General features: G+C 46.4%; 1 protein-coding gene across 7 annotated transcripts; it reads right to left on the bottom strand.

The window, feature by feature from the left end:
- Positions 1-26: 26 nt before the first annotated feature.
- On the bottom strand, positions 27-17,616 carry LOC144091459 (LIM zinc-binding domain-containing Nebulette-like). Of its 7 annotated transcripts, XM_077623781.1 has the most exons (36): positions 14,795-15,303; positions 13,610-13,866; positions 13,368-13,546; positions 13,223-13,291; positions 11,168-11,278; positions 10,116-10,226; positions 9,944-10,054; positions 9,752-9,862; positions 9,561-9,671; positions 8,788-8,895; positions 8,612-8,719; positions 8,395-8,505; positions 8,164-8,274; positions 7,912-8,022; positions 7,728-7,838; positions 7,272-7,382; positions 7,086-7,205; positions 6,846-6,953; positions 6,664-6,774; positions 6,469-6,579; positions 6,246-6,356; positions 6,075-6,176; positions 5,612-5,716; positions 5,397-5,492; positions 5,224-5,328; positions 4,512-4,619; positions 4,265-4,372; positions 4,086-4,196; positions 3,242-3,640; positions 2,634-2,738; positions 2,441-2,545; positions 2,129-2,221; positions 1,961-2,065; positions 1,596-1,740; positions 891-1,015; positions 27-810 (listed from the first exon to the last, which is right to left on the bottom strand). In XM_077623781.1, the coding sequence occupies exons 2-36, from the start codon at positions 13,644-13,646 to the stop codon at positions 631-633; spliced, it is 4,164 nt and encodes a 1,387-aa protein (XP_077479907.1). In that variant the 5' UTR covers positions 13,647-13,866; positions 14,795-15,303; the 3' UTR covers positions 27-630. The 7 variants fall into 7 exon arrangements, 4 of the variants coding, with proteins under 4 accessions (XP_077479907.1, XP_077479908.1, XP_077479909.1 ...); XR_013305711.1 differs by lacking the exons at positions 27-810; positions 891-1,015 and having other exon boundaries at positions 1,695-1,740; positions 1,961-2,221; positions 2,288-2,545; positions 14,795-15,304; XR_013305712.1 differs by lacking the exons at positions 27-810; positions 891-1,015; positions 1,596-1,740; ... (16 more) ...; positions 7,086-7,205; positions 7,272-7,382 and having other exon boundaries at positions 7,912-8,042; positions 14,795-15,307.
- Positions 17,617-24,756: the final 7,140 nt, after the last annotated feature.

The raw sequence follows: 24,756 nt of genomic DNA, 5'->3' as shown, positions 1-24,756 counted from the left end.
GCGAAGTAAAGCGCTACGGAAAATGATTGAATCAATCAATGTTTTATTTTGAAAAATTGAATTATATTGGCACCATAAGATAGACCAGAGCTCTTTTGTATAGCTACCAAAGAGATGTGTATTCTTCAAAATCAATAAAACTGAATACATACAGCAGTTTCAAAATAAACCATTACACATCAACGAATACAATTGCCAGTTTTTTAATCAGTATTAAAAGAGTAAAACATATCACTGGTGACTATTTTTTGGTCATTAAAATAAATGAAAAAAACATAACCAAGCCAGACCATCGCGTTACAGGTCACACAAGGAGCAATATTGACACAAAAGGAGTTTTATTTTTTAGTTATCTCCAAGAGGTCAAACTTAAAGTTGCATTTGTGCTGACAAATGCCATTTTATTTCTCCCACGTGAGTCTGTGCGCCATGTGAATCACAGCAATACATTGAGTGAGTGTGAGAAGATATAACGTGAAATAATATGCCATGCGTATGGAGAAGTACTCGGGAATAAATCATCCCCAAAGTAAAGTATAATATAGAGTTGACTTGTGCACGGTGAATGGCCAACGCCGATGGCCAAATCAGATAGACGGACAGACTTTGAGCCCAAATACTCCAGTCCTACTAGTTGCACCATTCCACGTAGTTGGCGGGCAACATGCCGGACTTCCCGGTCCGCCGCACCGTGCCGTACATCCAGCCCTCGTCGATGGGCTGCGCGTTGACGATGACGTCGCCGTCCCTGAAGGAGACCTCGTCGTGATCTTGCGCCGCGTAGTCGTACAGCGCCCGGTAAACGCGCTGCTGGGGGGCAGAAACGGGGAGACGTGTCAGCTGGTTGGAGCGCGCCCGAGTTGCCACGGGGCTAACGGCGACCGACTCACCACGGCGGACGGCTGCGGCGGCGAGGTGACGGATCGGACGGACGACATGCTGGTTTGGTGCATGTAGCCGTGGTACGGAGGCTGCGTGTGCGCTCCCTGTTGGTACGCTCCGGGAAGCACCGGAGCTGTGAAGCACAAGACCGGTCATTTCACACGTGATCGCGTTGGTAAATGTTGAGTATGACTCGGAGTCCGAGCCCGAGCGCGAATGCCATTATGAGCGTGGTCAGCTCCCGACGACGACAAGCCGATACGATAAGCCACATGTGTCAAAGCGGCGGCCCGGGGGCCAAATCTGGCCCGCCGCATCATTTTGTGCGGCCCGGGAAAGTCAATGATGAGTGCCGACTTTCTGTTTTAGGATCAAATTCAAATGAAGAGTATAGATGTATATTACATTTCCTGATTTTCCCCCTTTTAAATCAATAGTTGTCATTTTTTAAATCAATTTTTCTGTGTTTTTTTAGTTCAAAAATCATTTTGTAAATTCTAAAAATATATTTAAAAAAAGCTAAAATAAACATTGTTTTAGATCTATAAAAAAAACTGAATATTCAGGGATTTTAATCCAGTTCTTTTAATCCATTTATTTAAAAAAATCTAAATATTATATCTAAAATGGTCCGGCCCATGTGAAATGGAGTTGACGTTAACGCGACCCGCGAAGCAACCCGAGACGGACACCCTTGCGATAAGCCAACCTACCTACGATGATGCCTCCGGGTCGCCGGTCGGTTTCCATCTGGTGGTTGGCTCCCACGTCGGCGATGACACGATTGGTCCGTTGGTAGCGCTCCTCGTCCGTAGAGCCCCGACCGCGGCTGCGCTCAAAGTCTTCGTGGTACTTTGCCTGCGGGGCCCCCCAAAAAACCGGGTGAAATTGATTTCAAACATTAACATACACATGCACGCACGCACGTCCCGCCAACATACACACGTAAAGCGCACTTTTGTCAGTGAGAAAACACAAGGCCATTTTGGGAGAAAAAAAACGTTATTAATCGGAGATCACACATCCTGGTTAGCGTGAGTTTCACGCCGCCGGCGCCCCTGTCGCCACTCGTGGCTACCGTGGAAACCGAGTCCTGAGACCTCCTGACTCGTCGGTACTCGGGGGTGTCCAGTTGGGTGCAGCTCCGCCCCCGGATTTCTTCCAGCCCACGGCGGTACTTGACCTAGCGGCGTGGACAAAGTCAGGTTACGTCAAGTTACTGGCGCCAGCGGGCCAGCTAGCTCACGGAGCTGATGTTTTCTTGGTTTCGTCGGGCTCTTTTGGTGTCCAGCGTTTCGGCCACGGCGGTCCCGCTGCCCGATTCTTGTCGATACCGCACCTGGACGCACGCCATGTTGTTTCAGATAGACGTCCAATGGAGTGAAAATGTACCAATCCGTTTGACCTGTTTTGAACATTCTAGGCGAGATGATATTATTTGAAGTCTTTCTCTTTTTACAGTTTCCCCCTTTTAAGTTCCTTTTTTAATGACGGTTGAGAGAATAATTCCATAGGTCTAGAAATCAAATGATATGGAGATGTGGCGTGGTCCCCTTACGTCACTGATCTTCTTGGCGTTCTCTCTGGCGAGGACAATCTCCGGCGTGTCGCTAACGGAGGACGTCAGCCCCCTTAAGAGCTTAGAATCCCAGCAGTAGTGCATCTAGGGGGCGACAGAGGGATGGTGGTAGATTCATTGCACGTTGGCAAGATGGAGGAGACGCTTCCCGCTTCCCAGCGCCCGCCCTCACTGAGCTGACGTGTCTTTGATTGGCTTTGGCTCGTTCCATCTCCGGCGTGAGCGGCGGCGCGCTGTAGCGACCTCTCGCCCGCTCCGCCTCGTCTTTGTACTTCCTCTGGAGGGACGGACAGATGGATAGATAGGAAGGGTGTCAAACTCGGGTTGGTTCGCGGACCACATTAACGTCAACTTGATTTCATGCGGGCCGGACCATTTTAGATATATTTAGATTTTTTTTAATAAAGGGATTAAAAGAACTGGATGAAAAGCCCTGAATATTCCGTTTTTTAAATCTAAAACAATGTTTATTTGAGCTTTTTTAAAATATATTTTTAGATTTTACAAAATGATTTTTGAACTAAAAACACAGAAAAAATGGATTAAAAAATGTCAATGATTGATTTAAAAGGGGGAAAAATCAGGGTATTTAATATACATCTATACTCTTCATTTGAATTTGATCCTAAAACAGAAAGTCGGCACTCATCATTTACTTTCCCGGGCCACACAAAATGAGGCAGAGGGCCAGATTTGGCCCCCGGGCCGCCACTTGGACACATATGGGATAGACAAAGAGGCCACTTGGTGGACGGAAGGATAGACTGACGGGCTCCTCACCTGACTGTAGACCTCTTTGAGGAAGGAGGCGCGCACTAATTCGGGGGTGTCGCCGACGCTTCCGTACGAGTTCTCCCGAAGGTGCTCCGTCTGCCTGTAGGCGCTCTGCGACGTGCGCGCACCGTGACGTCGGGGAGAAAGCGCACGGCGGGCGGGACGCGGGTCGCTCACCTGACTCAGAATTCGGGAGGCCCTCTGGGCCCGCCGCACCTCCAGAACGTCGGGGCCGAGCCGCATCCCTTTACCCCGCACCCCCTCGCGCAGATCTTTTTGGTACTCGGTCTGGTCGAGGATGCGATTGGCTCGCTTGACCCTGAGCAGCTCGGGCGTGTCCTCCAGACCCAGGCCGGATAAGCCCCGCCCCTTGACTTCCTCCTCCAGGTCCTTCCTGTACTCCTTCTAAAGGATCACGACACGTGACGAGGTTATCTTTGTTATTGCGTGGGAAGAAATGACACAATTTTTGACGTGACCGGACGTTTGGTCGCCCGGACGTTTGGTCGCCGGACGTTTGGTCGCCCGGGTGAATATTATTTTGAGAGCTGGTTTCAACAGTAGATATTTAGATATTAAACTCTCTCTCATGAATATAATTTTGAGAGCTGGTTTCAACAGTAAACTCTCTGTCATGTTGTCAAACATCCGGCGACCAAACGTCCGGGCGACCAAACGTCCGGGCGACCAAACGTCCGGGCAACCAAACGTCCGGCCCCCAAACGTCTGGCGACCAAACGTCCGAGTACCATTTTTGATACTATGTAGATTTAAAAAAAAAAGTCGAGTATTTCTGCATAAGGTCGTTATACGTTTGACTGCCCCAAAAGCTTTGGAACATTGGCGTCACCTCGTCGAGCTGCCGGGTGGCCCGACGAGCCATCAGATACTGCGGCGTTTGCTCCAGCTCCACCGAGGCTTTCCCCTTCACGTTCTCCTCGTAGTCGCGCTTGTACTCCTTCTGCGAAAGCGGACCGTTTTGCTGGCTCGGTTCCCATTGGGGCGACGACAGACGGCGTGGCCATTTACCTGGCTTTGCATCTTCTGCGCCTCCTTGTGCACTTGGTACGCTTGCGTGTCGGCCAACTCCAAACCGGTGCGACCTTTGCTCTCCTCGTAAGCCCGCCGGTAATTGACCTGCCGGCGCAAAAGCAAATTTGGGCCAATAGCAGTTGGAATTGGGCTACTACTCCCCGCTCCCGTTTTTCGGCCGCATTTTCGCTGGCCAAAGTAGAGAGTGATTTTACCCGAGTAAATTGGTGGCATGGCGCCATACCTGGCTGTGTAGAAGGACGTTCTCCTTGTGGTGGCGCCGTTCCACCGTGTCCATGGCCAGGACCTGGAACTGAGCCAGGTTCTGCCCACGCCCCTTCTTGTACTCCACCTGTTCCCCAAACATAGTCGTTTTCATTGAACTGACGGAGGTCCGATGCGTTCTGTTTTTTTTCCGTTAAAAAAAATGAGCATGTATTTTTTTTTTTAAATGACATAGTATAGTAAGGTTTTTTTTCTTTAAAAAAAGACAGTGTAGTAAGGCTTTTTTAAAATTAAAAAACGACATAGTATCGTAAGGCTTTTTTTTTCTTTAAAAAAACGACATAGTATAGTAAGGCTTTTTTTTTCTTAAAAAACGAAATAGTATAGTAAGGCTTTTTTCTTAAAAAACGACATAGTATAGTAAGGCATTTTTTCTTAAAAACGACCATGTGTAGTAAGGCCTTTTTTTTCTTAAAAAACGACATAGTATAGTAAGGCTTTTTTTCTTAAAAACGACAGTATAGTAAGGCTTTTTTTTCTTCTTAAAAACGACATAGTATAGTAAGGCTTTTTTTCTTTAAAAAACGACAGTATAGTAAGGCTTTTTTTCTTAAAAACGAAATAGTATAGTAAGCCTTTTTTTCTTAAAAAAACGACATAGTATAGTAAGGGTTTTTTTCTTTAAAAAAAGACAGTTTACTATTTCCGTCAACGGCAGCACGTGTACGTACATCACTCTGCAGTCTGCTGGCGTGCAGCGCGTGTTGGAGCTGCAGGAGGTTGGGCAGGTCCAAAGAATCTTGTGCACTCTGCTTCTGCTGGCTTTTATACTTGACCTGATCAAGGAGAAAAATGGTTCGCCCGCGGGTCGGAGCGGCACGGCGCCGAACCACGGGCGCCTCACCTGGCTGGCCAGCGCCGCCGCGGCTTGCTGCCGTTTGAAGGACACGCAATCCAGCGGGTTGTAGCGAGGGGGCCCGTGCGCCTGCCTGTACTCCACCTGGGAGAGAACCGTACTTGCGCACTTGTTTCGGAAGCATTTCAAGTGGGCTCGGCGTCCAACAGATGCCCAATCCGTCGGCGCCGGCCTGTTGTCGGCCAACGAGAAGAGGCCGTTACCTGGCTGGCCAGTCTGGACGCCCGTTTGGCATGTTGAATGTCCGAGCGAGCGGGAAGAGAAGCGTCGCCCAGCGCCGGCTGCCCGACGTCCCTCCCGTACGCCGCCTGCGGGCCCGAGAAGCACGCCGAACGTCGTCAAAAAGTTCACATCACGCATTTGTGATAGATTCCAACGGTACTCGGACGTTTGGTCGCCCGGACATTTGGTCGCCCGGACGTTTGGTCGCCCGGACGTTTGACAACATGAGAGTTTACTGTTGAAACCAGCTCTCAAAATTATATTCATGAGAGAGAGAGTTGAATATCTAAATATCTACTGTTGAAACCAGCTCTCAAAATTATATTCACCCGGGCGACCAAACGTCCAGCGACCAAATGTCCGGTCACGGATTCCAACGGCAAAAGCGCGGAGAACGGCCAATGGGGTTAGGCGCTTTGTTCCCAGGCGGGCGCCGGCGCGCACCTGGCTGGCCAGTTTGGCGGCGTTGACGGCGTTGACCACGTCCGCTCTGTCGGGCGCGCAGCTGTAGCGGTGAAGCTCGTCCTTCCCCTTCCTGTAGCTGACCTGCGAAGAGGGCAGACGGCGCTCCGGGTACTTCCGCTCTTAATTTGTCATTCCGATCGGGCCGCTTACGTCGCTATGCTTCTTGGCCACGGCGGCGGCGCGCTCCACTTCCGGCAGCGTCTTTAAGCTGGCGTATTCCGACTTGCCTTTCTCGCGATTGTACTTCTCCTTGTAGAATTTCTACGCAAATAAAACATTGATGGGGTTTTGATGGCTCCTTCCTCGGTTCAAATGGGCACGAAGAAAAGACGGCGAGACCTAAAGAGACAAAGATGGGCGGGCTGGCACTCACGTCGCTCTGCGTCCTGCTGAGCTCTTTGGCGAACGCCGTCTGGATGGTTTGAGGCATTTGGGCGTACAAACTGCAGGCGGCCTCCTTCCTGCCTTCCTCCTCGTACAACTTCTGAAAAAGAAATCAGCCACACTTTCAGTGGTGACGTCCCTCGAGCACTAAAAGAGTTCAAAGATGGGAAAAAAATAATGTTACCTGGCTGTGTAGCTGACTCTGTTGTTTAGCGTGTTGCGTTTCTTTGGTGTGGGGCAACAGCGAGTACAAACTGTTGGCCATCTCCCTCTTACCGGCGTCCCGGTAGCGACGCTGACGACGGCACCACGACAAAATGGCGTCAGCGCCACGTCCGGTCGACGACCGGGATCGAGCGCTCCCACCTGGCTGAACAAGTCCGCCGCTTCCTTGGCCGAGCGGGTGTCCAGAGTCTCGGCGAGCGACGAGAACAACGGCGCCGACGGGTCGGCCGCGTCCTTCCGGTACTTGGTCTGAAAACACCATTTGATCATGGCGCTGTACAGTTTTAGTTTGCGGCGCTACTTGATGCATTTAACATTGGCAGGAAGCCAGTTGATGGTTTTGTGGAAGACACGAGAGGAGATCTCCTATTGCGACCTCACCTGACTTTGAATATCGCTCAATCGCTTGACGAACTCCGTCTGGTTGGTGCTGGCCATCTTGTGAAAGACGGCGCCGCCGCCACCGCCATTTTCCTCTCCGCCTCTGGACTTGTATTTATTCTAGCGCACGCACACACACACTGCGTCACCAGGAGACTCCGTGGACGGAGAGGAGGTGGCGTTTACCTGACTCTGGAACTCCGTGAGCATTTTGGCCATCTCCGTCTGTTGCGTGGCAGCAAGTTGAGAGTAGAGGCTGCTGCCTTGCGCCTTCAAAGCTTCCAACTTGTACACAATCTGGACAGGTCACACACAAAAATCTTTCTTCTTCTTCATATTTCTGCGCTGTCATTTTTGGACTAGAGGACATTATTTTTTTCGTGACCGGACGTTTCGTCGACCGGACGTTTCGTCGAACGGACGTTTGGTCAAACGGACAATTCGTCTTTTTTCTTACATTTCAATCCCCAGGTTTGATAAATTACATTGCGTGTCCAAATGCTCCTGGCCCGGCCCCTCTGTCAAATTTTAGTATCCATTCTGGCCCACAAGTCAAAAAGTGCCCATCCCTGCGCTATACCAACATCGGGTATAAAAGCCAATGAAGCCAATTGTAAGCATTCCCAGTTTGGCTGGCATTACCTGACTCTGCAGTCGCGTGGCCTCCCTGGCGCGGAGCGTCTGCGGGGTCTCCGGCAATTGGCGGTAGAGGCACTCGGCCGCCAGCTTCCTGCCGGCCTCCTTGTACCGGGTCTGCAGAGACGCCAAGGACGGGTGAGTGGGGACGCGCAGACCAGCGTTCGCCGCCGCGAGGCCCCCCCCTCACCTGGCTGACGAGCCGCGAGAGCGTCCCGGCCTGTCGCGTCTCGGTGGTGTCCGCCAGTCGGCTGTAGGCGCTGCCGGCGAGGCTCCTCACGCTCTCCTCTTTGTACTTGAACTGCCACGGCGACACAATTTCTTTTTTGTGACGCGAGCGGAAATGGAGCCCTCTTGCCGTCATTTTCCAAAGCTCTTTTAAATTTGGTCCCAAGGAAAAAGAAGCCGAGGGCGATGGTTTCCGGCACGGCGGGCACCTCACCTGGCTCTGCATCAGCGCCGCTCGGCGGGCCGAGCTGGTCTCGGGGGTGTCGGAGAGCTGCGAGTACAGCGAGGACGTCATCGCCTTCTTGCCCTCCGCTCGGTACGCTATCTGTTAGAATTTTTAGGGGAACCCTTACACGGTCCTCATTGGATCGGGCGTCAACGGCCAGTCATCTCATTCGGACCAAATGGACGGCCATCTTTGTTAATTGCCGGGAATGGGACTTACTTGGCTTTGGAGCGCGGCGGCTTCTTTAGCGTGTTTGGTCTCCAACGTTTCGGGGAGGTTGGCGTAGAGAGGAGATGACGCCCGCCGCTTGGCTTCCTGCCCGTACTTGGCCTAAAACGCACGCAGAGAGGAGAGACCAATGGGCGAGGCCTCTCGTGGCCCGCCGTTTCAAGCCGCCTCTCGTCGCTCGCCCGCCGTTGGAGGCCTCCTCGCTCACCGCACTGTAGGCTTCGGCCACCGTTTTGGCAAAGAGAGTGTCCGGCGTTTGCGCCATGGCCGAATACAAGGAGGCGGACGGCTCCTCTTGGTCGCGCTTGTAGTCGGCCTGCCGAGGGGAGCGCGCGTGAGGAAGCGCCGGGAAAACGTGGGCGAGGAAGGAAGGGCACGTCCGACCTGGCTGAGGATCTCCGACGCGTGTTTGGCAAACTGCGTCTCCCGCGTCATAGGCAGGAGGTGATAGAGGGTGGAGGACGCCGTTTTCAGGGCCTCCTTGTATTTCACCTGCGCCGATGGAAAAGGGACAAAGAGAGAAAAGCTTTTTGAGCCGGGTGGAAACTCCGGGACACGGTCGATTGGTCGCCGTTTTTTTTGGTCGCCCGGAAGGTAAGTGATAATTACCATTTAGATTGTTGCTCAAATTCGATAAATACAAACTGTGAATTACGATTTAGTCATACTTGATGCCCTATTAATTATTAGGCTAAAGAAAAGCTCCAAATTTGCCGGACTTTTATTGTTTTTTGTTGGGGAACTTGTTAAGACCCTGACGGACATCGCTTCTTAAAGGGACAGCGCATGTACATACAAACTCTTCTACACTCACACGTGGGCTCAGTGAAACTGCTCATGGCCATTGTTGGCTTTTATTCATGCGGAGACCGTCTTGTTTTACCTTGATTTGTCTCAGTCTTTTGGTCGCCCCGACCCAAACAACGGGCGACCAAAAGACCGGTGACAAAACAAGGTAAAACAACACAGTCTACGCATCAATAAAAGCCAACAATGGCCATGAGCAGTTTCACTGAGCCCACGTGTTGTTTTACCTTGTTTTGTCGCCGGTCTTTTGGTCGTCGGTCTTTTGGTCGCCCGTTGTCGCGGTCGGGGCGACCAAAAGACCGGCGACCAATCGACCGGAAGCTCCCGGCCGGCGTCACAGGTGAGCTCACCTGACTCTGGAGCGCCGCCAGCTCCTTGGCCCGCCGAGTGTGGAGCGTCTCGGGCAGTTTGGAGAACAGAGAGGAGGACATGGCCTTCCGGGCATCTTCCTTGTACTTCACCTGCGGGGAGAATAATTGTACATCACGGCTATCGTTGTTGAGAAAACGCACGTACGGATGGACGGACGGACGGAGCCGACCTCACTCTGGAGCTCCGCCACGCTCTTGGCAAACTCGCACTCGCTGGTTTTGTCCAACTGAGAGTAGAAACTCTGCGACAGGCTCCTCTTGCCGTCTTCTTTGTACCTGATCTGAAGAACACGGCGGCGTGAGCTTGGGCGTTAAGCTAGCTAGCGGCGGGCGCTAGGCCGGCCCCTCGGTCCGGCCCGCACCTGGCTCTGTAGGTCGCTCATGTCTCGACCGAAGATGGTTTGCGAGGTGTCCGCCAAGGTGGCGTACAGGCAGGCCGCCATGTCCTTCTTGCCGCTCCACTTGTACTTGACCTGCCGGACCACGCTGTATTTGATCCGGATGACGCCATCCCACGAGGCCGGCGGACGTTACCTGGCTGAGCAGCTCGGCGGCGTCTTTGGCGCGCCGCGTCTCCTCCGTGACGGGGAGGGTGGAGTAAAAAGAGCGGCGAAGCTCCTTCTCGCCCGCTGACTTGTATTTGGTCTGAAAGAAAAGAAAAAAAATGTGTGAAAGTACATGAAAAATAGTATATTGGTACCTCGACCTACGAGCAGCTCTACCAACGAGATGCTCGAGATACGATGAAAATTTCGATCGAATAATTCATCCGCGATACAATCAAAATTTCGAGATGCGAGAAAGCCAGGTGGCCATGACATGAGAGGCTGTTTATCATTGTAGCGCGTGTAGAACAGATATCTACGAGCACTGAACGACTTATTCAGGCGAGTTTCGACCAGGAAACGCACAACGCCCATGCGCGGGCAAAAAGAGGGCTTTCTGGGTAATGAAGTATATTCGTGCACACAACACCCATTGCCAATGGCACCCTTTCTCAGAATAAAACGTCATTACCCACAATCATTACATGGGTAGGCTGTTATTCCTTCCTTAGCCTGATAGCTCCCGCGATCGCTCATTCAAGACTACTTCTCGTTGGCAAGTGGGCGTGCGTTATCCTATCGTGAGGACATTTGTGTGCATCATTTTGGGAATATTTTGAAGGGAATAGTACAACAGCAAACAGGCCATCGATAGCGAACGTGAGGGTGGAGGCGTGGCAAACAGCTAACCCGCCCAGAACGAAGGTAACAAAAGATTAAAACAAAATTAGAATTCAGTTTTGTGTAAACTTACATTAAACGTATGTTTGAGTGTGTCTGTATATATTAATCCAAGTTCATTTAAATTTGTTTGTTCCGTTACGAGTGCGTTATCGTGGAAACATTTTCCAATCCAATATCCTGTTTTTGGTGTGTTTTTTCAGAGGGTTGGAACAAATTAATTAGTTTTTAGTTCATTTCAATGGGAAACGTTCGCTCAAGTTACGAGAAGCTCGACATACGAGCTCAGTCCCGGAACGGATTAAGATCGTAAGTAGAGGTACCACTGTATTGGTCAAAAAAAAATAAAAGCGCACCTACCTGGCTCTGCAGCTGTGAGGTGAGCTTTGCCAGCTGGGTGTGTAGCGTTTGGGGGAGGTGATGGTACAAGCTGCTCCGCATCTTTTGCTGCGCCTCTTCTTTGTACTTGACCTGATACACACAGACAAAAACAGTCACTATCTTTATCTCCTTTTGAAAATGTCTTTTAAATTTAAAACAAAGAAGGAATACTGTCAATAATGATCGCCTTCATTTTTATTTCATGTCTATAGTGTGAAGTCATTTGGTATTACTTTAACAAAACAAATGGCTGAGTGTTAAGATTTACCGTATGCATGCATGTACATCTGTGTATGTATGTATATATATATGTATGTATATATATAAGTATATATGTGTATATATATGTGTATATATATATATGTATATGTATATATATGTATATGTGTATATATATATATATATATATATATATATATATATATATATATGTGTATATATATATACACACATACATACATACACACACATGTGTGTATATATATATATATATATATATATATATATATATATATATACATATATCCATATATATATATAAACATAAACACATACATATATAAATTTCAGCAACACGCTTATTTATTTATATATTTATTCATGTATTTATTTATTAACTTACTTATTACCTATCTATTTATGTCTAAAATGTCGTTTGCTGTGTCTGTATTCTCACCCTCTTGCTACTGTGACAACGAAATTTCCCGAATACGGGATGAATAAAGTTATCCAATCCAATATATTTGATATTTTTCTACATTAAAAATAGAAACAAACACTCTTTCGCCCCTCCCGGTCTCGCGTTAAAAGTGTCCCACTTCAATTGGATTGGACGTCAGTCGGTGTCAACGTTTGACATGAATCAAATATTGGGTTGAGAAATGAGCTGGCTTTTGACGTCACTGCATTGACTTTGATGGGAAGGTCACATCAGGGTGGCCATCTTGGCAGGGGGCACGAACGCTCGTACTTTAGCCGTCAATTGTAAGGAGTCTATGTCCAATCCATTCGAAGCGGGAGATTGGCAGCGAATGACCGTTGGAGGGGATCAGAGCATTACGCTCCCTCCCTTCTGCTTATTTTCTTTAGAAGGCGCCGAGCTAGCCAGTTAGCTAAAGCCGAGGATGACTCAGGAGGGGATGGGGCTTAGCGGCCCGTGAGTCACGACGCGTGGGCAGGCCGGCAAGCCGGCCGGCCTGCCCACACCTCGCCGGGCCGCGGCTTTGCCGTTTCGTCGCGCTTTTAGTCTCTTTTGAATGACGGTCGCCAAGGGCGACGTGGCTCAAGCTCATTTACGCCAAGCTCGTTCACTTTGGCTTAAGTGCGTCTCATCTCGTCTGTCAGCGGGAAGACGTCGACATGACGCGTGGGAATTTGTCAGGCTCTTATCCCGCGTTTGCGTGACACGGTGGCTCGATGTCAGTCAAACTGTCAGTCGCGGTCAATGGCGGGAAATGTTTTAACTGTGATCTCTTAAAACATGTGTCAAAGTGGCGGCCCGGGGGCCAAATCTGGCCCGCCGCATCATTTTGTGTGGCCCAGGAAAGTAAATCATGAGTGCCGACTTTCTATTTTAGGATCAAATTCAAATGAAGAGCATAGATGTATATTGAATTTCCTGATTTTCCCCCTTTTAAATCAATCATTGTCATTTTTTAATCCATTTTTTCTGTGTTTTTAGTTCAAAAATCATTTTGTAAAATCTAAAAGTATAAAAAAAGCTAAAATAAACATTGTTTTAGATCTATAAAAAACGGAATATTCAGGGCTTTTAATCCAGTTCTTTTAATCCATTTATTTAAAAAAAATCTAAATATTATATCTAAAATGGTCCGGCCTACGTGAAATCAAGTTGACGTTAACGCGGCCCGCGAACCAACCTGAGTCTGACACCACTGTCTTAAAAAGAGATCCGTCAAAAAGTGGCTAGTGACATGCCCAAGTGGCAGCCATCTTGGAAGGGGCAACGCTCTCGGTCAAAACGCTTTGGACGTCGACGACGGCTGATCGGTTAGGAACACAAGGAGCACCAACCTGGCTGGCCAGGAGGCCGCATCGCCTGTCGAAGTCGGGGTCCGGGAAAACCGGGGCGTCGCTGCGGACCTGGGCGCACGGGGCAAAATATTAGGAACGGCGCGGTCGCCTCAACTGGGGAAAAGAGGCGACAACGGCTCATCACCGGCTCAAACGCTTCCCGTCCTTCTGGGCCGTCCTTTCCATGGACTGGGGTCTTCTCCCCGAGCGCCGCCACCGACGGGTCCCCTCGTTTGGCCCGCTCTTCATCTGGCGTCTCCGACCGGACGAGTGGCTCGGCACCGACGTCCCGCTCTTCCTCTCCGCCGGTGGCGTTCGGCGGCGCTAGAGAAAGAAAGACCGTGTCAGCTTGCCGTCCGTCTTCATCTTCCTCCAAAATTCACTCACCTCCGTCCGTCGGCGGCGGCCTCTCAAAATGCTCCATGTCAAATCGTCCTTCCGACTTTTCTCTCGTCCCAAGCGTGCGTTCGTTCGGACGTGCGGGCGTCCAAAGACTGCGGGGGCGCCAGGCCGTCGGTCACGGAGGACGACGTCTTATCGCGTGGCGTGGCGTCACCGGGCCGCATTTAGCTTCCACTCGGGAACTTATCAGCGGCGTCACCTTCAACGTGGCTTTTTGGAATTTTCAAGGCGAGCTTCGTGGCCTATCATGGAAAGAATGGAAACCAGGCAATGTCAATCATTTGGTGAGGACAGAAAAGATCCAAATTCCAGCGTGTGCAGTCGATTAGTCGCCGTCTTTTGGTCGCCGGTCTTTTGGTCGCCTGGACCGCGACAACGGGTGACCAAAAGACCGGCGACAAAACAAGGTAAAACAAGACGGTCTACGCATGAATAAAAGCCAACAATGGCCATGAGCACTTTCACTGAGCCCACGTGTGAGTGTAGAAGAGTTTGTATGTACGTGCGCTGTCCCTTTAAGAAGCCACGTCAGTCAGGGTCTTAACAAGTTCTCCAACAAAAAACAAAAGTCTGGTAAATTTGGAGCTTTTCATTAGCCTAATAATTAATAGGGCATTAACTATGACTAAATAGTCATTCGCAGTTTGTATTTAAGGAATTTGAGCAACGATTTAAATGGTAATTTTCAATAACCTTCCGGGCGACCAATCGACCGTGTACAAATTCCAGGGTTCGAAACGCTACATGCATGTCTTGCAGCTTTTCCCAATTCGTTCAATTGAAATTTCAATAGAACAATTCATTTGGAAGACCCCAAAATGTAAACGTTTTGCAACGGGTTGGTGAGTGGAGCCGTTTTCCCCAAATTTGCTCAAAAGACACAACAAAGGTCGAAATAGCACCAAAACAAAAAGGTGGCGTTCGTTCATCTGTTCCTGGAGTGTCTGGCATTCTGGCGTCAGATGGCAGCGGAGGTAAACGCCGCCGCCACCATCTGTCGCCGTGCGCTCACACATCCGGCGTTAGTCAGTTTGGACAGACATCCAATTGAATTGGACGTCTATTGCCGTCCCCCACGGCGCACTAAAAAAAGCCGGCGGCAGATGGCAAAATTGCGCTTCTCTTCGGGATTGCTAGCAAACAAACACATTTTTTTTGCGCGCTTCTTACGTAAGGCGACGGCGACGCCTTTCATCCGCAGCAGCACCAGCGAGGCAAACGAGGCTTACGTAACGGGCGAGTAGCGACAGCCTTTCTCCTCTCCTTCCCACGCCGCCTCCGCCGCTTCACACGCGCCGAGGTCAAAGTTGACGGCGGAACATCGGCAGAGAAGACCAAAAAGAGAAAAGGAAAACGCTCATTTCCTTACCACTTTTGACAGAGATTTAAAAAGGAAAAAAAAACGAGTGAGATCGAGAATCCGTCCAACGAATAGAATAAATGAGTATGCATAACATAGATAAACGTACATTTCCTCATGACTTTTCTTTTCACATAAAAGGCATTTTATACATTTAAATAAGACTGAGTGAACAACGGAAATGGATCATTTTTGGCCATTGTCATGTGATTGGCAACAAAAGGCAACGTCTCATACTCACTTGCAATTGCGCTGGGTTTTCTCACTGACAAAAGCTCACGGCACCCCCACACGCACCCGCGCACACAAGTGATAGAAGAGCTCCATACGTTACTGACGTGCTCCTGAGTGCGTCTGAGGCGCCGCATCTCGGGCGTGTCGGAAAGTGGGCCCATGCCGCGACCTTTGCTCTCCTCAAAGTCTTTCTTGTAGACGGCCTGCGTGAAGCAGCCACTCAAGCGGACGCCAAAAGGTGGACGCCAATAGGCCGACTCACCTGACTCTGCAGTTGGCTCTGCTGCCTCAGCCGCAAGTTCTCCGGCGTGTCGATCACGGCCGTGAAGGACGTCTTGGGGTAGTGTCTGCGCAAAAGAAAGAAATACATTTTTAAAAAAACATTAAAACAAAAAAAGGCTGAATTAGCCAGCAAACCGTAAGCGGAACCTGCACATTTACTGTATTTTCACCACTATAAGGCGCACTTAAAAGTCTTAAATTTTCTCCAAAATAGACAGGGCGCCTTATAATCCAGTGCGCTTTATATATGGACCAATACTAAAATTGTTATCACGATAAAATGAATCAGTCGATAGGGTACACCATCCTCTACAGCTCTCACAACTACGGCAAGCAGCCCCCGCCCGACTCCACTATTTTCCCCGTAGAAAAAGTACTGCGCAGTGACTGCTGGGATATGTAATTCTTTTGTCAATACACCCAATGGATTGTGGCCTGGACATCGACATCAACATGACATAGCTAGCTACTATTTGCGAATGGATTGTGGCCTGGACATCGACATCAACACAGCTTAACGAAGCATGGAAGGCAGCGTTGGAATAAGTACGCTAGCTACTAGCTTGCTACTATTTGCAAATGGATTGTGGCCGCCTGGACGAACGTATAAAACTCAGCGTTTTCAATGACTCATTTGGACAATTGTTCAATTTGGACGTAGAAAAAGAGGACTTTGATGGATTTGTGGCTGATGATGACGTGAGTACATTGTAAAATGCCTAAAAAAAGTTCAACCCAACTCAGTTTTGCTTACGTTGCCTTTTTAAAAACGTGTTTTTAGCGCGTGTCCGTATGTTTAAGCTGGAGTATGTTTTGCCATGCCTGGCTGCGTCTTTAAAAACGGTGCGTCTTGTGTGTGTGTGTCAAATACAGAAATAGCACTCGTTACTGACACTGCGGCTTAAAATGCGATGCGCCATATAGTCGTGAAAATACGGTACATATAGACTGGATGGACAGACACGGAAACGAGCGCCCCGTAGCCAAAGTAGCGGGACGAACTTCGAGTGGGCGGGGCTCAAGGAAACAGAGGGAGAGGAAAAGCCACAATTGTTCTAAAAGGGACGAGAAACAAAGACCCCGGTGGGCGCATTTGTTCCAAAGAGGAAGCCGGAAAGGCCTTTGATACGGCGATGGGACAGCCGGGGCCGATTGGTCGGTCGGTCGGGCCCACTCACGCGTTGCAGTAGGGCTTCTTGTCGTAACCTTTGTAGTTCTTCATGTTCAGCGTCATCTTGCAGACTTCGCAGTGGAAGCAGCCTTTGTGCCAGTTCTGCCAATTTGGAGGAAAAGACAAAAACTTTGGACTCATCGACATTTAGTGGAAATAGATTGAAAATTAAAAAAAGAAAATAGAACATTGGAGGCGCCGTTGTTGTCATCCGACACGAGACGAGGCTTAATAATTCATCTGACTCACGGCATCTTTTATGCATGTGACGGCCGATACGCTCGTACTTTCCGTTTTTCTTAGCAATTAGTCGCCTGAATAAAACTAAGGTAGTGCTTATATAAACGCAAGACTAATGTGTTCCTCACCGCTGTCATTCTTTGTAGAAGATCAAGAAAATACGCACGTTGCACATCCTTTTCTGCCACTAGGCGTCCAATCCCTTTTGACTGAGCTTCAGGTGACCCCTGTAAGGTTTTTTTTATTATCATAATTTGTGTATGAAAGTGTAACCCCCCCCCCCCCAAAAGCTCAAATTGTATCAGATTTAAAGGATTGTCCAATAATCTTGATCAGATGATAAACTGCAAATCCATAAGGAGTTCAAATGGAAGAAATGGTTCTTAGAGGGAAAAACTAATGATAATAAATCAGCTCAGTAATACTACAACTTTGTGTTTTTGAATGATGAAATGCAACGTGACGAATAAGCTCCAGTTGATTTCCGTTTGAACGCCTGTGCATCGTGTGGACGGAAATCAATGGTTGAAGGGGAATAAAAGTCAGGAAGTTTTTTTTTAAATGAAATAAAAGTGCTCACCTTGTCTAGGCAGTTGACTTTCTCCGTCGGGTAAACAATCTTCCCGCACCGGGCGCATTGGGGGTTCATCCTGATGACCCCGGGTGGGGTGGAGGTGAAATGAGATGAGATGAGATGGGAGATGGACTGACCTGGACAGAATGGGGGGGGGGGGGGGGGGGGGGTCCTGAGGCTGAGCAATGACGAGTGGACTCCTCTTTTTTTCCTGCTCCGAGAACGACAGAGCGGAGGAGCATCAAACAAGCTAGCAGCACTCAGCACAGTCGGCAGGAAACGGAAGAGACATTTCCGGCCGACACATTTAGCCCAAAATAAAAGCAAAGCACGGGTCAAATCAGGGGGTCTCATTGGAAAATGCAAGGAGAAATGGGCTATCGTTTCCAAAAACGATAGTATATTTCGGGATGGTTTATTTTTAGAAATACAGGGCAAGAAAAGTGAATTCGTGGTTCCGTCTTTTGCACTATTTCAGGGTGGCCAACAGAGGGCGACACTTGAACGAGCCTCACTGGTGTTTTGTTATTTTTCAATAAAACCCTTTCAAATATGAAGGTAAATATATTCTATATCTGGATCAATGTCAGGCTCATTTGAAATGACTCCTTGAGGGATTCAAATCAACCAGTTAGATTTGGTACAATTCATGTGAAACATACATTATTATTATTCATTTCTGCTCATATTCATTCACATAAATCAGGGGTGTCAGACTCGGGTTGGTTCGCGGGCCACTTTAACGTCAACTTGATTTCACGTGGGCCGGACCATTTTACATATAATATTTAGATTTTTTTAATAAATAAATGGATTAAAAGAACTGGATTAAAATCCCTGAATATTCCGTTTTTTATAGATCTAAAACAATGTTTATTTTAGCTTTTTTTAAATATATTTTTAGATTTTACAAAATGATATTTTGAACTAAAAACACAGAAAAAAATGATTAAAAAATGACAATGTTAGGTTCAAACACCAAACATTTGTTTCACCAACCTGAAAAGAAGGAAATCACAGAGAATTTGAGTTAACTTTATTTAAAAAATGAGAGGTTCAGAGACTGTCACTCTCACAGCTCTCCAAAACACTCTGAAGAAAATCTCCCCTCGCCTATTCTCTTATTGTGTTTTGGGAGTGTCCAAGTTACAGGAAGTTTCAAGCTGATCGAAGGAGAGATAGTTCTCTCCCAGTTACAAAAGGTTCTTTGATCATGACCATATGCCCCTTCAAGATAACATCTTTATAGTCTTATTCCTGATATCTTGCACCCCTCACAAAACAGACAAACAGACAGGCGTCGGCCCCCCTGGGTAGTTCCTCTAAGGTGAAACTTTCCAGGGCCCAAGACACTCTCATTCTATTAACTAACATTTCAACAGTCATACCAGAATCAGGATAACTTATATAAAATAATTCCAACATAACCCTCCTGTTTATCCAGATTCTGTTATAAAATATCATCACCCATAACCTCTTCTTTTCAGATTTTCACATTACAGGATCACAAAAATAACAGGAAAAAACATTACACTCAAAAATCAATGCCATAGTCTTTAGCATCTGGGAACATGTCAGGCAGTCCCATGAACTGCATTTCCTCCTCATCTCCAAATGCGTCGGCGTCGTCGTCATCCCGTGGTTCGCCTCCAGATGTCAATAAGGCATACATTTCGGATTTGACTGGTTCTATGGCATTTGTTATTAATCCTTGACATAACGCACGAATACAGGGAATACAACAACATCCACAAGTTGTGAGAATGGCAGCATAAACAGCGATTGACAATAGAACTGATACAACCAACTGTTTGTACTCGCCAAACATGCTACCAAATTCGCCCCACATTGAGGTGTCGATTCCAGAATGTTCTTTCATCTTGCTGTTGAGGGATCGAAGACCCTCCAGGGCCTTGGTTAAACTCCCGTCAGCTGCTGTGTTGTTAGGGATGAACGTGCAGCATTGGTCGCCAAAGATGGAGCACACGTCACCTTTCTCTGCCAGGAGCATGTCAACAGCAATTCTGTTCTGGAAAGCCATCAAAGAGGTAGCCGACAACTGTTCATGGATGGCTGCAAACCCTTCCTCCGTCCTGTTCCCCAGTCGTTGCACATTGTAATGGATGTAGTTGATTCTGTCCACATTTTTGTTAATAGTACACCACCAACACAGGAATGATTCAAAACCAGCTGCCATTTGGTTAGCAAGTTTATACTCATCCGGTACTCCGCAGGGAACCCCGATGTTGTTGATGTAGATTGGGTCCCCGTCCAAGAGTGGACCGCTTGGCTCTGCCTTTCCAGCGATGAGGCAGGACGTTTCCTGCACTTGTTTTCCAACTCGAGTCTCTGTGGGCGGGGCGTTCAGATACGCCCAGGCTGTCACTGACCGTCCAGTCACTGTGATGTGGATGACAACAGCTTTCACTGTGGCTTCTGTATAGAGGTGCAAAGTCTATGGGATGTCAGGGTTAAGTGAGGGGTGCTCGTGGCTGGTGAGTAGACGTCAGATGAGTTTCTTCACGGACAAGGGTTTTGACACCGTCCGACTTAGTCCACTCAGAGTCACCTGTCTCGAACTCTTGACCTGAATCGACTTTGACTTTTCAGCGATCTTTGCTGCTGTGGAGGTTGGTGAGTTGGGCCACGAATGGGTCTTCCCATCGTGGAGAGAACCAGGACTTCACTTTTATGACTCGGATCAGGATCCAGTCACCTGGCTACACCACCTCCTGCAAGATAGACAAATATCACGGCACCTTACATGTTCTTTGGATAGTTTCTCTCCTTCATCTTCCCATAAAGGAAGTTGGAATGGTCTTCCAATAACTATCTCAAAAAGTGTTAATCTCAAGCTAGTTCTACCAGTTGTTTTGCCATGTTTTGCTCTATGCTGTTTGAAAAATGAGCTCCATTGTCACTCCAGATGATTCTGGAGATCCCATGTTCTTTACAGATCAATAAAATAACAAATTAAACAGTTCCTACAAAAATTTTAAAATAGGTATTTATACCTCTTCACCATACCTCCCCCCTGTTGAGACATTTATGGCTCAATTATGGAATACATTTTTGGTAGGTACGGTAGGCCTTTAGCTTTGTACAGTTCGTCTGCTGACTGTTCTTGAGATCGGCTCAGTTTTGTTGTTGTGTATGCTGTGCAGTAAGTGTTTGCGCTGCTGCTTTAGCTGCTGTGTTCTGTCGTTGTCTTCAACACGTGCTTAACATTCATCATTATGTTTGTGAAAATTTAAATACCTTATTAGTCAAAATTAAACATGCTAGCTGATATTCTATTTTGAACACTGCTTCCTTGTTAAGATCAAAACCCATATTTGTTTTTCCCTCTTTCCTACAATTACACAAATTAACTAATCATACTAAGAATAGGAAAAATACAAAAAGCAAACCAGGCTGCTTTCTCCTCAGGAAAACAGCTTTCCCGTTCTCTGTAACAGTTTAGATTCACATCAATTATTATTCAGAAACAAAATGCACACATTTATAATTCTAAATAGAATTGAACCCAGTAAAATGTAATCACCCCTTGTTTGTCAGGGTCAATATTTTTAGCATAATTGTATCCTTTAGAGCAATCAAAACCCATTACTTTTAAAATGCATACTAATCAAGTCCCAAATTCATTTAACAATGTGTATTGCGTTGCATATTAACTCAGTTTTTTGAAATTCAAAATATCCCAAACTAGTAGTCTTTTTATCAAATGTAACATTCCATTGGAGTTTGTCAATCAGCTCCTATAAAACTTTCTTAATCAATATTTCTCAATAGTCAGGCATAAAATTAAATTCTAGTTACATTTCTATCCATTGTAGTTTCTCTTTTCTCTCTAATTGTTTACTTCAACTATCTGTAAGAAGGTGTAGTCTCAATTGAAACGCTTTTTTATATGGAGACAATAAAACCAATATAAAAAGTTCCTTATGGCTTACAGCATTGCTCCCCGAGCAATAATCTTTCCAATCAATATTGGAGTGCTTGCCATTTTATCTGATTACGTCAAAAAGTTTATCTTACCTGTCTCATCATACGTTTCAACTGAGAGAACCTTCTTACAGAGCACAAAATGGATCCGCTATTTTCATGTCTGCTGGTTTGGTCAGGAACATTTGCACTCTCATCCTGGGTTGCTCATCATGTTTCCTGTTGAGAAATGCAATCTCCCTCTGCCAACCCAAAATGAATGCGTTTCCTTAAAGTTTTTTCTTTTATGCAGACATATGTTTAGCCTCATCCTCCAATTCCAGTCGTGTAGTTAATAATGGCGTTTGGTACATTCCACTAAATTAGATTTCCATATTTTTTTTTTCTTTTTCGGAACGAAATATGGAAACTTTTGTCAATTCAGTCAATTATTCTGTTAACACAATTTGGATGCCATTATCACAATAAATCAATAGTACTTTGGAATTTGGTATCAAGCACTGTCTTTTCAGTGCTCCTAAATTTTGCATAGCAGATTTGTTTCTCCACTTCAAATTTCACGTTTGGAGTACTGCTGCTTTTACCATTAAAATTTCATTTGACTAAACAATTTTCCATAATTTTCATCAAAAATTTGATTTCAAATTTCTAAATCATTTTCCACCTTGATATCTGATTGATTATATCTTGATGGTCGGCCAATTAGAAACACAAAAAGACAAACAATTTATCTAAATTTACCTAATAATTTGGATAAATGCCATTTCTGCATTGTTTTCATGTTTGCTATCATTAATAATTTGGATGATTCTTAATACTTAAGTCTAAATCGCAAATCACTCTCATATTTCTAAAACCCAATAGTTAAAGCTCTGGCTGAATTCCTATCCGCTCTAAGAAGGCAGTTTTATTTAAAATAAGAGCCATTTTCTGTGCTCACTATTACCTCAATTACAATTTAGGGAAAATAACCTTTCACTAGGCATTTCCTAATATAAATTTTAGTGTTTAATAAAAGACCCATAATTTTTCACTAATATATCATAACACTATCAACTATCTCTGTCTCTCTTGTGGTAGTCTTTCCTGCCCTTTGTTTTTGGTGTGAAGGGAGCAGTAAACTGTATGGGCGCACCCCCCCCCAGCCAGCCCCCCTCCTTTTGTTTGCAAAGAGTGTGCTTATCTTGAGGGGGGTCCGCATCTGTGAAGGGGGGTTTCACCACCTTTTTTATCTATCTATCCCCTTACTTTTGTTAACCGTTTGTTTTGCTACCTTCTGTTCTCGTCGTGCGCTATCATGTCGTCGCTGTGCGCGGGGAGGGTTGCCCCCGCATTCCCTGGCTATGTGGCCCTCTTTGCCGCACGACCAGCAGGCCCCCTTTCCCCCCCCCTCGTCGTCGTGCTCCCCGCTTGCGTGTGGAGCCTCGCACGAGGAGAGCTGAAGAGGGACCACTGTTTTTTAACAGGCCTAATATAGTTATCTCTTCTTCTCTTTTTTGTTTAGCTACTTTCTCAACCTCTTCTATTTGCCCTGCTATTCGCAACCACGCTTTGGTTTGATCATAACCTCGTTTTTGCATTTTACTTCGTTTTTTGTTACACGATTCTTCGATTTTTTGTTGTAGTTCACGGATATCTTTTATTATTAGTCTACCGGTGAACCCATATTTTTTTACCCAATAACGCAAGGATTCCACCGCGTCGGGATCCTCTCTATGAACTATCTTCCAGTCTTTAGACGCAAGTTCCGAGAGGAATTCCTCTTTTTTACTTGTTTTACTTTGTACTTTACCCATTTTTGAATAAAATTTAGTCCCAGTGGGTCTTTGCACCTATAGTGCACTAACACTGGGTTTAGACAACAGGATGTCGATAAATTCCTTTAGTGGTAAACTCACTTCAACCTTTTCAGGCGGAGTTTCGCGTCTACATACATCCACTAAAGGTCGACATTTGTCTCCTGTTGTTTGATATGAGATACAAATCACCAAATGGTAAAATGTATTTCCATACACACTTTTTTGCACGTTCACTCCTTTTAATTCGCAACCAAGGCTCCGCAAACCTTTACAGAGTTTAATTAGTCTTTTGCAACTAAGGGTGTCTGTTACGCCACGAATTTCTGGTTATTGTTTGTTCAATACAACTTGGACTCCGATATCCTTTACAGAGTTTAATTAGTCTTTTGCAACTAAGGGTGTCTGTTACGCCGCGGATGTTTGTTGTTTGAATTTTACCTGATAGGGCTCTAGGATTCTCAGGGTTTTCATTTATTTAATTTTACTTTTACAGAGTTTAATTAGTCTTTCCAACTAAAGGGGTCTGTTACGCCTTCATTCATTCTTTTTTAAACAAAATTTTACTCACGATTCTCTGCGTCCTCGGTATCCCTTCAACCTTTGGACCCCAGCCCGTAAGGAAGAAACAGTCCTGAAAAAGGATCTTTATGCTGTGGCCACAGACTTTTCTGGATCTTGCTCACTTGCTGGGATCGTCCGGTATCTTGGAATCCGGCTCGAAGGACCAATTAAATGTTAGGTTCAAACACCAAACATTTGTTTCACCAACCTGAAAAGAAGGAAATCACAGAGAATTTGAGTTAACTTTATTTAAAAAATGAGAGGTTCAGAGACTGTCACTCTCACAGCTCTCCAAAACACTCTGAAGAAAATCTCCCCTCGCCTATTCTCTTATTGTGTTTTGGGAGTGTCCAAGTTACAGGAAGTTTCAAGCTGATCGAAGGAGAGATAGTTCTCTCCCAGTTACAAAAGGTTCTTTGATCATGACCATATGCCCCTTCAAGATAACATCTTTATAGTCTTATTCCTGATATCTTGCACCCCTCACAAAACAGACAAACAGACAGGCGTCGGCCCCCCTGGGTAGTTCCTCTAAGGTGAAACTTTCCAGGGCCCAAGACACTCTCATTCTATTAACTAACATTTCAACAGTCATACCAGAATCAGGATAACTTATATAAAATAATTCCAACAGACAATTATTGATTTAAAATGGGGAAAATCAGGAAATGTAATATACATCTATACTCTTCATTTTAATTTGATCCTAAAACAGAAAGTCGGCACTCATCATTGACTTTCCCGGGCCACACAAAATGATGCGGCGGGCCAGATTTGGCCCCCGGGCCGCCACTTTGACATGTGACATAAATGGTTCAAACAAAAAAGCCTGATAGAAAAAAAATGCAAAGGTTTTAGAAAAAATATAAAATAAGTAAAACAAAAACCCAAGCGTGTACAATGAAAAATAAATGAGAGGAAATGTGTACAAAATAATTCACCCACCGTCAATACAGAAGAGTGCAG

The sequence above is a fragment of the Stigmatopora argus genome, chromosome 17 (assembly GCF_051989625.1).
Source record: "Stigmatopora argus isolate UIUO_Sarg chromosome 17, RoL_Sarg_1.0, whole genome shotgun sequence".
NCBI lineage: Eukaryota > Metazoa > Chordata > Actinopteri > Syngnathiformes > Syngnathidae > Stigmatopora > Stigmatopora argus.
This window is presented reverse-complemented; position numbering and strand designations above follow the sequence as displayed.